The sequence below is a fragment of the Lissotriton vulgaris genome, chromosome 3_1, assembly GCF_964263255.1.
Source record: "Lissotriton vulgaris chromosome 3_1, aLisVul1.2, whole genome shotgun sequence".
In the NCBI taxonomy this organism is placed as follows: Eukaryota; Metazoa; Chordata; class Amphibia; order Caudata; family Salamandridae; genus Lissotriton; species Lissotriton vulgaris.
In genome coordinates this window covers 1,739,105,812-1,739,123,723 of record NC_141689.1, presented here as the reverse complement: position 1 = coordinate 1,739,123,723, position 17,912 = coordinate 1,739,105,812, and the positions used below count along the sequence as shown (strand labels likewise).

The following is a 17,912-nucleotide window of genomic DNA, read 5'->3' as shown; positions in this document are numbered from 1 at the left end:
AATGTGCAAAGTGGAAGTAGTACAGAGAGAGGCAATTGGTAGAGGTGCAGCTAAGTCCTGTTCTATGAGTAGCCATAAAGGAATATGATGGGATGGGGGAGAAAACCATAAGGCCCCCTGAGAGGCCGAAAAAGCCGTCTGGTATTTTTCCCAGTCCGGGAAATTACAACCCCCCATATCACAGGGTCTACGTAAATATTTATATGCTAATCGAGCGCGTTTGCCATTCCAAAGAAATTTGGCGGTAATACCATCGATTTCCCGAAAAAAAGAGTCGGATAATTTCAATAATTTCATCGGAATCATGGATGAGACAAAATTAATAATCGGCGTGATCATCATTTTTAGGGTTTGTAGGCGACCCCACCACGAAATATGTTTCGGAGACCATGTATCCAGAAGACGACGAACTTTAGTAAGAGTTTGAGATTCATTATAGGCAACCGTGGTATGTAGCGTGGAACAGAAATAGATGCCTAGATATTTGAGATGGGTAGATTGCCACTTAAAGCCAGCCGAACCCATATGAGCAGGAAAACAGTAGGCATTTAAAGGGAACATTTCTGTCTTATCTCTGTTTAGAGTGTATCCGGATACTTTAGAGAACAAAGAAATGGTGTCAGAGATAGCAGGGATGGCCAACGCTATATCATCTGAGAAAATGAGAACATCGTCAGCGTAGGCAGCAGTTTTAAGACAATGAGGGCCAAAAGAAAATCCTTTGATATCAGGATGTAAATCAATCAGCCGAAGGAGAGGATCAATAGATAACAGAAACAAGAGAGGAGATAAGGGATACCCTTGTCTCGTGCCCTGGCAAAGATTAAAAGAAGAGGATGTAGAACCATTAACCCTAATATTAGCTTTAGGTTGGGAATATAAAGACATTACCATGTTAATAAAAGAGTCCCCGAGGTTATGTGCACATAAGACAGCTCGAAGGAAAGGCCAAGAGACCTTATCGAAGGCCTTTTCCGCATCGAGGGCCAAGGCCGCGGCAGGTAGTTGGGATCGCTTAGCCGCTCCAATAATGTGACAGAAAGTGCGGATATTGTCTCTTGCCAGTCTACCCTTAACAAATCCAGTTTGGGAGGGATGAACTAGATTAGGAATAAAAGATTCTAGACGTTTAGCCAAGATTTTAGCAAAAATCTTCGCTTCCATATTAAGAAGCGAAATAGGGCGGAAATTCTTAGGATCTGAATGATCCTTACCTTCTTTCGGGATCACTACTATTGTGGCATCAGCAGCTGTACCAGAAACAGCACCATTACGAACGAAAGTGTCAAAGACAGCTTGTAGCTTAGGAACAAGTAGCGGGAGAAAGGTTTTATAAAATAATATCGGGTATCCGTCTGGACCAGGAGCTTTCCCCGAGCGGGTGGCCTTGATAGCAGCCGCTATTTCCTCCGGTGAGATAGGAGCATTCAGAGTAGAGCGATCTTCTTCTGAGACTGATTGAATCGGAATTGATTTTAAAAAGTCTTGGCACTTGTCAAAAGAAGCCTGGTTAGAGGGGGTGTATAATTTGTTATAGAAATCGCGAAAGACTTCAAGAATTTCCTCAGTTTGGAATTTGGTAGAGCCAGTGTGATCTTTAATAGAAGAGATCTGGGAGGACTTATAGGAAGAATCTTGGAACTTTAATGTGGCAGCCAAGAGTTTCCCAGCGCGATTCTTTAAAAGTAACTTCTTGGACTTTTGCGCCTGGAAGCCAATATGAGCTCTTTTAGTGACAATAGTATTATATTTGTATTTTAGGAGCTTAATTTGTTGTAGGGTAGTCGGATCTTTGGTATGTCTAAAGGAGGCCTCCAGATGTTTTATGTTAGAAGATAAGTCAGTAAGTTCCCCCTTAATCGCCAAGTTACGTTTGGACATGCATGCTATAACTTGGCCCCGAAAAGTACACTTAAAAGAGTCCCATAAAGTTATTGGAGAAGATACAGAATCCTCATTTTCACGGAAAAAAGTGGTTATATCCGTGGAAAATGTATCCACCTGGGAAGAGTCATGTAACACTTCCGTATTAAGTCTCCAGGAACGACCACGCGGTTTCGGCGCAAAGGTCGAGAGCGTAAAAGTGACCGCAGCATGATCAGAAATGACAATGGGATGAATCAGCGGAGAGGAAAAAGCTGAGACAAGAGAAGAGTGAACCAGGAGATAGTCAATACGAGAGAATGAGGAATGAGGGGAAGAAAAGAAAGAAAAGTCACTGCCAGTGGGATTATGGAGACGCCAAATATCATGCAATTGAGCAATGGAACACATGTTAATCATCTGTTTATGTGCTTTAGGCGGACGAAACTGAAATGCAGAGTTCCTGTCCAATAAAGGATCCATTGGTAAGTTAAAATCGCCACCAACAATGAGATTGCCAGCATGAGGGGTGTCATGCAATTTTTTAGAAATGGATTTCCAAAAGGCTGGATTATCAACATTCGGGGCATATATATTCATAACAAACAAGTCATGTTGTCCATCCGACAATTTAGATAAAAGCCAGCGACCCTCAGAATCATGCTCAGAAGAGATAATTGATAACCCTGAATTCCTCGAAACTAACATAAGCACACCATTGCGTTTGCCAGAAGCATCAGAACAAGACACATCCGACACCCATTCTTTCTTTAAAAATAAAGCTTCTCTACTGGTAATTTTAGATTCTTGAAAGAGGACTAAGTCTGCCGAGAGCGACTTACAGTAATCCAAGATTTTAGATCGTTTCACTGGATGATTTAAACCCTTAACATTAAGGGATAATACATTTAAACCTGGCATGGAACAAAGGGGGATACAAACGGAGACAGCATTGATGACAGACAAAGAACGGGGTGCAAAAAACAGTAGACCAGCTATTAAGCAAAATAGATGTTACGGGAGCAACCATGTGGGAGAACCAGGAAAAAAGAAAGGCCAGAAGAGAAGAAAGACAAGAAGAGAAAAAGAGAAGAGGCAGAGGGGGAGGTCTAAAAGAGACCCATATCATGCAAGGGAGAACGTGGAAAGGGCGAGTAGGGGAACCGTATTAAGAGCAAAAGTCGGTAAGGAGAAAGAGCCCATTATTAGAAAAAAATCTCATTAAGATAAATAAACAATATGAAGAAACAGCCGAACTCAGTACACATACATTTTGAAAATGAGGAGCTGAGATGCTATAAGAGGAATAATACACTTCAGAGTAGATTAGTGATATCATAACATGAACAAGATCATATGGTGAAGAACAATAGAATAAAAAATGCAATAAAAGCTTAATTATGCAGTAAACAACCTAAATAATATGTAACATTTCATAAATACAGTAACGAATATGCACCGAAATCACATATTAATAATAACAACAATTACATATAACTATACTATAAAGTGGAATCGTAGAAGGAAAAAAGATAAGTGCAAGAGAGGAGCATGTAGAGACGAGGAAGAAACAGAGATGGAAGAGGAAAAGGAGCAGAAACAGTAAGGAGAATTCTACCCCGCTATACTAGAACGATACCTAGTATAAGGTAAAGATGAGAAAAAAAGTGCTAGTGAAAATAGAAAAAGTATATTAATTACAACCAAGAAATCTGCACCCAATAACTATAACAAGGCAAGTACCATGTAAAGGATAGACCAGAAAAAGAGGCTGAGAGGACGGATTTGAGAAGGAAGAAGAGATTCAAGAGTAGTATGGAGAAGAGAAAGAAAAGAAAGAAAGTACAATAGCAGAGGAGCAAATTAGCGTGTAAACACTACTAGAAAGAAAGAAGAGGAATTTATCTTGAAAACAGCACAACCACAAGTATAGAGAGAAACAAATCAGGTCCCTGAGGCCCCAGGAGCCTGCGACGCTGCTCTTTGAATCTCCATCTCTATTTCCTCCTGGTTGTCTAAGAACGTTGTCAAGTCTGCCGGTTCATCGAAGATCCTGGGACGTCCTTTATAAGTGATGCGAAACTTGGATGGACCTGAAAAGGAAAAAGGAATGCCCAAGTCGGTGAGACGTTTCCGAAGGTTCAAGAAGCCTTTCCGTCTTATGACTGTGTCTCTGGCAAAGTCTTGAGAAATGGATATGCGATGACCCTCCCAGTTGAGTTGTTTAATCTTGCGCATATGAGACAGAATCAGCTCAGTGTGTTGATGTCGTAAGGGCTTAAAAATGATTGCTCTTGGCTGGGTGGCTGCCTTGGAACGAAACGTTGGAACACGGTGTGCTCTTTCAATCTCAAAATCTCTGTGAAAAGATAGCTGGAGTGTATCCGGAATCCAATGAGATAGGAACTCAATCATAGAGGAGGATGATTTCTCTGAGTCCTCCGGTAGGCCAAAAATACGGAGATTGGATCTCCTATTACGGTCTTCCTGCTCCGTGAGGTCTCTGCGCATCGCCACCATAGAACGCTCCAGTTGAGAAAGGGACCTGGATTGCTTTTGCATCCCATCCTCTGCGGAACTTATTCGTGTTTCTGTCGCTGATACACGAAGAGAAAGGGCTTTAAAGTCATTCCGGATAGCAGACACTTCCACTTGCAGTAAGTCAGTGTTAGTTTTTGTTGACTGCGCAATTTCATGAACTTCATTCAGGCGCGCCAAAATGGTGTCCAATGTGGAAGCATTGTCTGCCTGAGGAGATTCAGGCGTCGGAGAGACTGACTTAAGTCTTTTTAAAGATGCGCCCAGGTCCTTAGAGTCCTTGCTGTTCAAGGACCGACTCATAATGACAGTGACGTAGCAGGAGCCTGAGAGAATACACTGGAATAGGCTAGAACACCAAAGTTGCGCAAAATATGTAGACTCAGTGTGAAAAAGTGGCAGTTTACGCTCAAAACACGCAGAGCAAGAGTAGCTGTTCAAGTATGAGCAAAGTTGCGTAGGAAATCACCTCAATAAAGCGAAACGGACACCTCCATGAAGAATGTGAGAGAAAAAATAAAAGCGAGCAGCTCAAAAAAAACCAGCCAAGAAGCAAGAAAGTAACATCAAGAAAAAAGCATAAATGTTACCATTTCAGCCGTCGTGTGTAGAAACCCTCAGCCGAGCGCTGAATACTGCAAGTTTGTATCCGCTGCGGCGCCTCAGAAGTCCGATGACAGGACCGTCATGCGCGACAAAATGGCGGTCGCTCTTCAGGAATGCGAGCGCCTGTGAGGGATAATTCAGGAAACATATCCTCGGTGGCTGAGAACGCGGAAAAAACAGCGTCGTGAAGGTTACCACATGTTCCGCTGCTGGTGAGTGATGTTTCAGGTCAGAAGGGCACGAAGAAGCGGAAAGAAACGCTCTACGGGACCAACTCACCCCGGAGCTCAAGCGCGACACGCCATGCTACAGCGGCGCGCAAGCCACGCCCCCGATTTACAACATATTTAACTGCATCTGTTCATGAAGGATGAGGTCATGAGCACTTCATGCGATGTGCTTGTTATGGTTTGCATGGCGGTTGTGTTAGAGATGGACTGTGGTCCTAACCATAAGTTGTGACTCAGTGCGTTTCCAATATATTTGCATCCTAGACGCTAGCAATTACAGGCCAGAATTTTCAGCAGGAGGCGCATTGAGAGATATGTTAACTGTACTGTTAAGGGCTTATCATTATTTACCCTTTTGGCATTCTGCTAATCTCCGATCTATGCCCTGCTTGACAGCTACTCACTCTCCATGCTATTGAGCCCTTTGTTGTAGGAAAAATGGCCAAATAAAATGCTGCTAAATTGCCACTAAATTTCCATATTTGTGCCGCTAAATTTCCATTTTTGTGCCGCTAAATTTGCTAATCCATGCCGCTATATCCTGGGGGGTCTGAATATTACTGATCTGTTCTTATAGTAGACATTATCAAGCTCTGTTATGGATTAGAAACGACAGAGATCAGAGAGGGCACCTTTAGGTCTATGCAATGTATTTGCCCCATTTCAAGGTTTCTTTCATGCAGTGTGGCGCCCCGTGGAGCTGCCTTATTTGGTGAATCACAAATACGATTGCATTTTCCCACACCACACACTGAAGCTGTACCCCAATTACACAAATCTAAAAAGATGTAATTTCACTAACTCCTGGGTTGCGCTCTCATGTGTTCCTTAACTGAATCTGTGTGCAATTTGCACACATTTCTGCTTTTGCAAACTGAAATTTGTTTCATTGCATGTAAACATTTTCTGGAGCCTCTGTATTTAGGACCCTAAAACCAGGACAGCTCCTACGCTAAGACGGAGGAGCACTGCCCCACAAAGTACAAAAAGAAAATGATAATAACGCAATGTTAAAAACGTTACTTTATTATCATTTTCTTCTTGGAACCAGCCAGGTTGGGAAGGGGCTGGGCTTCCCTGGGAGAGGGAAAAGTGGTTCCTAATGCACCTAATTGCGCATGACGGTTTGGCCTGCGGTCTTGGGCTAGTCAAACCGTTACACGCACTTAGCATGTTCTCCAACCAGGCTGCATTACAGCCTGGGTGGAGAACATCCCCAACCTCCCAGTCCCCACCTTAGCAGCGCTGTGATTGTTCAGGGGATTATGGGAGGCTGGGTGCTTCCTGTTCCTGCGTCAGAGGAGGAGAGGCAGTGGCTTGCGATCCGCGATGATAAGGTAAGGTTTTTTTTCTTGTAAATCCCCCTCCACTGCCCTACCACCATTCCCAACCAGCCGCCACTGACTAAAACATCTGTGAGTTAAGCAGTTTGTTAAATGTTTAAGGTTTAAAATGTTGGAATCAACGTAGATGTAGATCTGCAATTGTTTTCTGGGGCTCCCACAAGGAGGTTACACCTGGGTGTAATTCATATTAGGCCTGCTTAGCTGGTGACGTGGTTTGCTGAGTTGGCACACCCGTACTTGTCCATTTGCTAGATTGGCCTTGAGAAAGGCACATCAATGGTGACTATTTTGCCAAAACAAAGGCAAAAAGTAAACTGGTGGACATCTTGAAACCTGGCAAGCACTTGTGGGCAGAGTGACACCTTACCCCAGACAGGTTAGGAGGCTCTGCCTTCCGGCTGGCACCACTGGCCTGCGGAGCGTGCCATGCAAAATCCATTGCATTGCATGTCTCTCATGGGGGATAACAGGAGCTGTTCAGCCCACAAGAGCCCCAGACTCCTCATTGGTCTGACACTGCCCTGCACTGGCTAGGAAAGAGACCCTGTCTGGTGCCTGAAGCCCGGGCCTGTGGGGACCAGGTTTCCCAGGGACACGTGGTGAAGGTGGACTCCCATGGGCCCACACCCCAGTCCTTACCACTAGCTGGGGGCAAATGGATAGTAGGGGTAGGGGGCTCAGGCATCCAAGGACGGAGACAAAAGCTTGGATCAGAGTTTGAATTTTAATAGATCACAGTGAGGTAGCTGCTCTTTTATGAAACCCTGATCCAGAATCAGGACGTCTACTAATGATTTAGCACCTGGTTCCCCATTAACATGCAGTGCACTAAGAGAGATGGAAGGGTGCCTCATTCTGCCCTCAAGCGAGTCACTCTACACACCGACCCATATGCATTCTATGACAGCCCAACCAAGCTCCATGGCATTGTGATATTATTATAGTTTAGGGGCCCTCAAGAGATATTCAGTCATAATCCCTCAGATGGAAGGTTTGCTCCATTGGATCTTTAGCTAAAGACATAACCAAATGTTTGAATCTACAGTTCGTCTCATACTGAGCAGGATTACTTTTGCAACAGCATATCATCCGTAGCATAAACTAATCTGTCTCACAACAGACTAAACCCAGGTCACGTTCCCTATTAGTGGATGAACAATCCACGCTTGGTGAATTCTGCTTCACAATGAAAGGAAAAGTCAACATTGCAGGATTAAGAAGCAACATCGCTATGAAAGCAAGTCAGTTATCCCTTTGGTAACGTTTCTGACACCTCTGCTATAAATCCCAAAAGTCATAAGGATTGAGACCCTGCTTTCATGGTTTGCATTCATAATGAAAATTGAGATCAAGCAAATTTTTGCCCTTCAGCTTCAGCTGGAACATTTCTCTCCCCCTAGAGCTCACCTTAAGACACTGGCATTATCATTCGACACACATATCACCCCAGTAAAACTTCTCACATTCCACTCTCACCAAAGAAGGTTGTTCCCAGCGGGCATGGGCACTTGAAGCCAGAGGTGGAAGCCCCAAAAGGCTTTCAACAGGAATGGTCATTTAGAGCTGCTGTGGAAATGTGCTGTGTGGTCTAGGGCAATGGATAGGCGGGAAGCCTTGGACCACTAGGCGGCATCTGGGACTCGCGTCATCCAATCTGGTTAGTCCCTTGGGAGGAGCATAAGCTTCCAGGCTGCTTGGTCTTTTCTCTGTTGGGTGACCGCACACAAAAAGCAGACCCTTGAGTCGGACAGTCCAGGCTGGGCAGAAGCCCTTTGGATGAAACAGCAGCTGAGGCTGGGCAAGCAGTCCATCTTTAAACCGCCTGAGGGGTGGTTTATCAAACTTTCACATAGAGCAGCACAGCAAGCCACCTTGCTGCTCTGCCCTGCGTGAAAGGTAAAGGGCAGGAATGCGCCGTATTTAACATCATATGGCACATTCCTGTCCGTACCTTGCGCTGGCTCACTTTTTGCTGCCGGGTGCCAATGTAGGCATACTCGCACCACAGTGCAAGGGTGCCGGTGTTGTAAGCCGGATTGTTTTTGTGAAGGAAGGGGTAGTCTCCTTCATAAAAATAATCCTGAGAGACATTTCCCTCTTTCTATGTGTGCTGCAAAAAAATGCAGCACACATAGAAAGAGGAAAGAATGGAGCAGAAATAAAGATATTTCTCCTTGTTATGCCTCCAGGGATGGGGAGGTGTAGCATCGTAATACATTCCGAGGTCTACCACAAATGGTAAATCTGGGAATGTGCCAAAATCCTCTGATGGATGCTTGGGAACAACCACGCTCTACATATGGAATGCCTCCCTGTGGCAAACTAATGCAAGACAGCAATTTGTGCTACCATGCTACTTCAGATTTATAAAGCCTTGTAGAGCCATGCAAGGTGGACTTGCGTGGCTTGATAAATCTGAATTTAGTGTTGTGTTGCCCTTGTGCCCCCTTGCATGGTGCAAAGGTGACACAACACTATGATAAATATGGGCCTGAATGTGCACAATTGATCAAAAAACAGTGCTGACTGACCTATCCCGAGCGGGCCACCCTGCACAGGGATGTCAGCTTAGCATCATGCCTGCTCTTGCGGTTTTTCTAACTTATGAACAAAATCTTCATTTGAAATCAATATCTCAGTTTTGGCATATCTCTTGGTTTATTATGCTCTTGCGGAAGGCATTCGCAGAGGAAAGACCCACAGGGCAGGGCTAGGATACAGGGGTGGACTTGGGCCCCTGAGGGTGTGGGTGGGCAGATCGGCAGGACCCCTGGGGCACACAGGAAGAACAAAAAGATGGCAATGAGGTCCATAGCACCTTGTCCCTATTAATCTGAGGATGGCTATCCGCCTTTCTTGTAATCCATGCACAGGAAAAAGAGGGGGACACTCAAAAAAATGTGTTGGACCGCCTGGAACCCTGGCTGGACTTTAAGAGTAAAATGAGCCGTTATCGGGGCTTCCATGGCAGCCTGGCAATCTCACATGCCCTATTGCATGCACCACCATATGGCTAGGCTAAAAGTGACAAAAGGTTTGGGCTGTAAAGATGGCCATCGTAGCATATCATATAAATCAGTTTTTGCTTACCCTTGGAAGGCTCAGGGGCTCCCAAGCCGGGTTTTCAGAGCTGAGTTAGTCCTCAAGCATGGGGTGTGGGAGGTGTTATGGAGCTGAGATGTAGATGGAGTCAGAGCTTTTTCATCAGGCCAAGTAAGAAGGTTCTGCCCGGTACTGTTGTATCCCATCCTGGGCTCCTACTGACATGGTGTGCTAGAGAAGGGAGCACAGGCCAGAGCCCCCCACCCCCGGGCCAGCTGGATCTCTGACCCGGAGCCCGGTCTGAGCTTCTTAACCTGGGCACGTAGTGGAGACATCCCCTGGCCACTCCCACAGGCCCCCGTCTGTAGCAATTTGTGACATGGCAGGTTGCGGAAGGGAGTCCAGGGTCAGGAGCTTCCATTCCCAGGTATGCTGAGCTGTAAACTGGTGCCTGGACAGAGCTTCCAAACTCAGGCAGGTATTGTCTTCCTTGGCCTGCACTACCCCATTGTGGGCTCCAAGTGACACAGCGGGCTTGCGAATGGAGCCCAGGACTGGGGGCTTTCTATCGGGGCAAGCTGAAACTCTGACCAGGGGCCCAGTGTCAGCTTCTTAACCAGTCAAGTAGTGACCCCAGACAACTGGGACTTTACCAGGTCTGCAGTAGCCTGTCCCTGGCCGTTTGTGACACATCGGTCTGGGGAATGGAGCCCAGGGAAGGAGAGTTCTGACCTGGGGCCCAGTCAGAGCCTCTTCACCTGGCCCTGCAACAAAGCCATCATGAGGCATGCAAGACACTGCTCTGGGCAATTTGTGACACAGCAATCTGGAGAACGGAGCCCAGAATGGGGGCTTCCACCCCAAGGCCAAGTGGAGCTCTCAAATGGAGCCCTGTCACAGCTTTTTCACCTGACCAAGCAATGGAGGCCTCCTCAGGCCTGCGGGACACTATCTCAGACACTTTTAGACACAGCAGGCTGGCGCATAGGCCCCAGACCCTGGGGCTCTCACCCTTGGACTGCTAGAGCTCTATGCATTCCATATACACTGAGTGACAGAGGGATACATTTCAAAGAATGTGACCAGCCTCCTGGAGCCCTGACTGGGCGTGAAACTTCAAATGAGCCCTCATTGGGACTTCCAGAGCAGCTCGGAATTCTGAATACTGAGTCACATGAAGGAAATGAAGTGTTTTATTTTAAGTACAAAACGTCACCAATGACGTTGGCATGCCACATTTTTCCCCACCCATGTATGTCTGGTAAATCCCCTTACTTGCAATTTCATATAGCCCTAAATGAGGCAATAAGAATAATTTTTGAATCTTCCTTGAGTAGTAGCCTGAAAGTCCAGCAACAATAAACAAAACAACTGATGGTCTGGTGTGCAAAGCAACTTTACGATTCTAAATGTCAAATTTGAGGCTTTGCGACTGCAGCATGACTAAATGTACAAATTCGAAATTGTGATTTGGCAACATGTAAATAACATCATTAAACACAAAAACTGCCCTGCACCTTAAAATAAATAACCTTCATAAGAAACAAATACACTGTATAAAGCCCCAGATATATCCATTCTTAATGGAAGAGAAGTTCTTAAAGTCTTTTATACTGAACTCCTTTGAGACACAAATAACCATTTTATGGTTATGAGTATCAATGCACCACAATAAGCTCAAAGTAACTGGCAAGAATGGAAGCCAGTTTCCAGTACTAAAAAAAAGAAACCTAAAATCAGTGGCCCAGAATGTGGATAATTTGAAACTTTCTCACCAAGCCTGAGCCTCAAACTACCTGCAAACCCTTCATTAGCTTCCCATTTACAAGTATACAACCTTTAACCCCCTCTAAAACACTTACAGAGCTCTTCACATGCCAAGTCCTCCCTACCTCAGCAAGAAAAATCTATTTTCACACATCTTGCCTCCACCTCTCTCTTGTTAGTCCACATTCTATGTATATACCATTCCAGATCTGGGGGTTGCTTCTTTTCCCTTCTTGTCCCCACAGCCCAAACACATTTTCTTGAACCACCTGCTCCACCTGCTCCCTGCTGCACTTTAAAAAATAGCAAAACACTTGACAATTTTAATCTTATGTTCCCTACAACTAGGCCACCTAGCCACCCTTGCTTTATTCTCACCTGGAACCCCCTTGGGGCGAAATGTGCCCATTACAAACACAAATAACATAACATATTATCTCTATAAATGCACAGCACTATATCTAACCAAATGCATAACTACATTCACACTAGAACTCAATACCTACAAATCCAGATATGTGCAATCCCATTACAACACTACAACAGCACAATTATAACACCACAAAGGTATCTACAACAAAGCCACAACCACATAACTTAACATCTGAAACATCAGCCCATAAAAAAATCTACACCTACATTTTAAATGGCATCTCATTTACAATGCAGAACTGCAATCTCTTCAATAACATGACAATTCTAAAGCTGCACATAAACAGCAATGCTGCCTCTCAGTATCTGTTCATTAACAGCAACATTACAACATTACAATTCTACAAGTATATCACTAAAACATTACATCATTACAGTTACAGCACTGGAACAAAGAACAACAGTGTGAAAACTAGTAGACCAACCCAACCACATTGCCACACTATGTACAAACATAACTACAAAACTACATTGCTGTCGGTATAATGCCAACCAACACTGCAAGGGCAACCAAAACACTATCAGCAACTACAAGCACGGCTACACAAAAAATGAAATACTGCAAGACTCCAAAAATATACACCAATCAATCACTATAACAGTGGCACACTAGTAGACTGCAAAGCTAAACACCACACAGCCCAAAAAATAATTGCACTGCAATTACAGCCCTACGCTTACAACTGCAACACTTAAATTACACCAAAACAATACTACATTAATAAAAATGACAACACTGCAACTTCAGCACCAAAGTTACCATGCTGCATCAAGAAGTACATTCTGATTTCCACTTCTAGTTATTCCTGGTGGAAATTGTTCTACTGTGCCAGACATAAGCACATCACACTGGAGTATAATTCTACAGAAATTCCAAACTTATTGAATTTGTGAAAGCTATTTAGCTCTGCACTTGTTTTTCTCAAATGTGTGGGTCTGACAAAAAAAAATTGCCTGATTCAGTAGTGCCCACTACCATGTCCATCAATGACTAACAGTGAGCAACTTGACTTGTCTAAGAATTTCAGTGCTGTGTGAGCTCTTAAGAATGCATGGGTAATGTTAACAAAATAGCTTACTATGTGAAATAAAATGTTAAGTGAAAGATCACCTCAGTCAAGAATATTAAGGGATATCAAAGAGGGATGAATCTTCTTTACAAGCAGCATTCCATATGCAAACAAATCTACAGTCAGGTATAATTAAACAAAGATTTGTCTATTTTCAAGACTATAAATGTACCCATTTTGCACCCAAAATTATAACATTTAAAGAATTAACTGGTAGGAAGGATGCACCTGAAACCTAACTGTTAGTACAACAATAGCTACTGTGGCCTATATAAAATTATAACAGTTATTTATCCCACTAGAAGTAGGTGGTATTTAACATTCTTCTAGTTTTTAGTACCACTTATACCTTCACTCCCTCTTTATCCTCAGTAGTGTCAACATGGAAAACCGAACAAATCCCATGAGCTAAGATAAGACTACATGCTTTGTGTACCTGCTGTCTTCACCTACTCGAAACCTGCTTCATGCCCACTGAATTCCACTAAACTCACACATGAATCCTATCCTCTTTTCCTCTAATTGTCCCCACCAATGGTTCGACCCTTATCTAGGGATCACTTCCGTATCAAAGAGACCATTAAAGCAACTTTTCCACACCTCTATCCACAAAGTCCTTCAAACTTACAAGACTTACATTTTCATCCTAATCTATTGGTACCTGGATTTCATCTGGCAAAAACACTTTTTCCTTCCAACCCATTGTGTGCTGCCCACGTTCACTGATTAGGCATGTTTAAAAACGTAACTGTGTTGTACATTACGGCCCCCTTCTACCTCTCCGCAATATAAATACCTTCCACAATTGAGGACCTGAATGAACATACATGCATATTAACAGCATGCTGCGCTAAACTGCTCACTGCCCTCAAATAACCTTTCCCCTTCATTCAACACTACAATTTCTCCTACTTTCAGACACATATTTCAGCAATACATTTGCGTATATACACACCTACGCAAGTATGCATACATCCCTGCTTTACACACATACACATGTATACACCAAAGATATCCCCTAGAAAGTAGAGGAGTCTGCTTGCCCTACTGAGTGCTATTTTCTCAACAAAGGCACAAATCAATTAAATTAAATCTTTCTCTCCTCCCACCTTAACCCTGACCAACTCCTACCATCAAATGTATAATCTTATTCCCCAATAGCAATCTGAGGATATACATCTTTATTGTTTCAAAAAATCTAGTGTTGCCCATAACCATCTTCTCAGCATCTTCAGAGTCTGACCACTTCATTCTCTTACACTCTGGCAAGACCCTGATTAATGGCCCAGTGCTCAAATTAGACTTAGCACAAACCTGCTCAATTTTAGGAAATCTCTCAAGACATGGTTATTCACATTTGCTTACAAATGATCTGCCTAGGGCTGGCGGTCCACTGGCCTTTTTAGAGCCAAGAAACCAACCGGTGAACGAGCGCTCTACAAATCATTGCTAACAATAACAATAACTTCCAGCTGTGCTACAGCTCCCTTCTTGGCCCCTTCACTGCTCTTTCTACCACCTCATAAAGTCCTTACATCAGAGATGCAGCCATTTAAATATTCCAAGACTCATCTCCTAGAATCCTCAATAGGAATTCAACAGTTTGGGCACACTGCCTACTAGTTCCTTGTTCTAATATTTAAATCTGTTCATGGCTTCCCTCTTTATAATGGATAGGCTATTTGCAATAATACCCCATGATGCCTTTTTCAGTAAGAAAGCTAGCATGCCACCTTCACCATGAAAGCTTCCTGAAACATCTTAAGAGCATCCTATTCTTTTATCTAAGAAATGCTTTAACCAAAAGAATCATCGAAATTTCCCTTTATACAACATTTGTAATACCATTGTGATTATTTACTAAGGTTTTGACGGATGTTCAGGTGTTACAGAGTTGCTATGATATACTTAACATTATAAAAGCAGGCAGAGCACAAAATTGTCAGCTCCACTAAGATGCCTGCACAACAATTAGTAAATCTATGCCAAAGAGTCTTGTTGTATCTATAAATCTCAGTTGGTTGACCTCTCATTCATATTGTGAATTAAGAATATCTAATATTTTATTTTACATTTGATGTAACTGCTGCTGTCGTCTGGAAATGTCCTACTCAAAAATGTCTCTCCCAAATGTTCAATTCCTATTATTGTACAGCACCCTGAACCAAGCCTTAATGTAACTTCTGTAGGTCTTTTGTTTTCAACAAGCTTAGCAATAAAATAATACATTTACAATTTATCATGTAACATTAAAGTTGAGTTGAATTTACTTATGCACTTAGGTTTGTATATTGAAAGAACTGATTGTATGTGTTAAAAACAATTTGTACAACAACTCAATATAACATACACGCTGAGTTGCATGACAAAGCTCAGGATATATAATTATTCTTGGTCAGTGACATGTACTTTTTCTTCTCCTTTTCTATTTCATAGTTATAGACAACAGGCCCAGAAGCTTTCAGAAATTCACAAAGATCAGCCTGGCCATCCTACGAGTCGTACCATCTATTGGATTAACTATATACTCCGCCACAATGGTGCAGAACACCTACGTGCTGCTATTTCTGACATTTCCTTCTACCAATACTTCTTACTAGACATTGCTATGATTTTTGTCATTGGTACATTCTTTGTATGCTTTGTTTTATCCAGGATAGTAAAATACTTCCACAAGAAGAGCAGAAATATGTGGTCTGTAACAGACCCGAGCAACCTTAATGGACATTGCCACAATGGGATAGCGAATGGCAAGCACAAACGAAACGGCCATATTAAACATGAGAAAAAGGTGAAATGAGCCAACATACAATAACAGTACGGGACCAGATTACATAATTAATTTAATTGTGTTGCTCAACTATTTAATGTAATATCCCAGTTAACTATCCTTAACACTCCCCTAACCTTTAATTCTAAGATGAAATACCTAAAAAAAACCTACTGAAACTGTTCTAAAAATTGCAAAGTTGACATGCTTTTGAAATGTGCTTCTTTTACCGAAAAGAAATGTTATTTTTCAAGAAGCTTTATTCCTTTGAAATCATTAGAGAACACCTCAAGTGTCTGCATCATGAATGTTTCAATTGGACTTATTATGTCGCTCATAAGGATCACAGTTTGTAAATTATTTTATATACATCTATGCGTATTTTAGTAAAGAGAGGTAAAAAAACATCCAGGTGCTGTCAAAAATGTAAAAACGAGTTTCAATGTACAAGTACTTTAGTACATTGGACAAAAAGCAATATGCCTCGAAAGGATATTCCACAAACATATATGGTTGTTGAAACAGAGCACTGAAGAAAACATTTTCTACTTTAAGAAACAACACTTTTTCATAACTAAAAAAAGCTTTTCTATTCTTTGCTGCTGCTCTTTTTAAACAGCAAACGCAAAGACACATTTGTAATATTTACTTCTTCCATGTAGATAGGCAACACCATTAGACACAATTTGTGAAACTTTCAAATCACTGAGGGACATGCCCGTCAATCTATGCACAAGTTTGAAAATGACAGGACAACTAAAAGTTGCCGGGTTCTTACAGCCCTATTTAATATTTAAGATGCCTTGCTGTCTTGGAGCCGAAGCTTAACAAACTCTTTCTCAGTGTGAGAATGGTACTGCAGAATCAAGATGTCAATAGGTTTCATGGAAATAGAATGGTACCAATCCTGCAATCCAACAATTACGTTGTTATTGTGATATTTCCTGCATTTGTTTCGGCCGTTTACCTACCTAACATAGCTGCCAACATTTAATTCTTTAAATGTGGGTCTTGGCTTTTTTCTAGGCGTTGTATGTAGTAGCACAGTATGTGGTTAGATTTTCCCCAAATCATAGTAGGCAGAATGACTGTGAAGAATGATTTTGCAGATTAAGGGATGGAGCTCATAAAGGTCTAGAGTGACATGCTTTTTCAGTTTAACTAGATAAAGTACCTGGCATCAACACCATACCTGGCTGCCGAACACGTTTGGCAACAATATTGCTCTTACTTTTCTAATCCTGTTTTCTCTACACATGTTGGGCGTGTAAAAGCAACTTTATTTGTGTTGAGTTCAAAAAATTCCCACACCTCACTGATAAGGTTACACCAATTTGTGATCTAGTGATTTTTTACATAGTAAAACTAAGATTAAGTGTTGTGTACAGTATGCAGCAAAATAATATGCGTAAATGTAGTGACTCAACATTTCATTACCTTCCCACCAGGAGCTTTGGTTCACTTGCAGTAGGCAATACTATTATGTCTATAAGGTAGCAAATCTGAAGTAGTACTGTGTCCTCAATACTTGAAGAATATCTCCATAGGCCTATTTATGTCAAAAACAAATATTTTACCATATTACTCATTTGCTTAGGCAAGTGAAGGAACCTTGGCAATGAACCGTGGGATTGTGAACAGCCTCAGAGTGTATGAAGCTGTTTAGGTTTATGTGAGCAGGAGAAATCGGGTGGTGGACGCACTGATTGCATGATTATGTAAGATTTATTCTACACTATGATGAATTACGAGGTATACAACTTGCAGTCAGTGGAGTAATATTGTAATTGGAAATATTCTAACTGACCTGGATGGGTTTTTTGTCAGTGCTGGCTGTATAAATGTATGTGTGAGTGTGTGTGTGTGTTATGTGAACACACACAAATATACATATACATCTCTGTACAAATGTTATTAAAAGTACTAAAACAAACGCACAACATAGTGTCTTAGTCCTGTGGTTTCTCCACAGTGAATTTGTCGATATGCCAGGCTTGCTTTTATGTACAAACTCATTTACCAATCCATATAAAGCACATAAATGAGGCACCTAAATTTCGGTTAAGTAGTTGAGACATTATTTAATATTGTTATGAAGAGAAGCCCACTGGGGATGACATGAACACATCTCCATCTTCTCCAGTTGTTGCAATTGTTGAAAACTTGGATGTAATCACTGTGAATTGCATTATCTGCACATAAGGTAGTAGTAAACACATGTAAATAACTCTAATGCATTTAAATTAGG

At 42.3% G+C, this 17,912-nt stretch overlaps 1 protein-coding gene across 1 annotated transcript in view; it reads left to right on the top strand.

The window, feature by feature from the left end:
- Positions 1–17,597, top strand: part of UGT8 (UDP glycosyltransferase 8) — a 320,715-nt gene extending 303,118 nt beyond the window's left edge. Inside the window, exon 6 of the mRNA XM_086962163.1 lies at positions 15,331–17,597. Within this exon, the coding sequence (XP_086818289.1) occupies positions 15,331–15,694 (364 nt within the window). The 3' untranslated portion in view covers positions 15,695–17,597. The remainder of the gene's footprint in view (positions 1–15,330) is intronic.
- Positions 17,598–17,912: the final 315 nt, after the last annotated feature.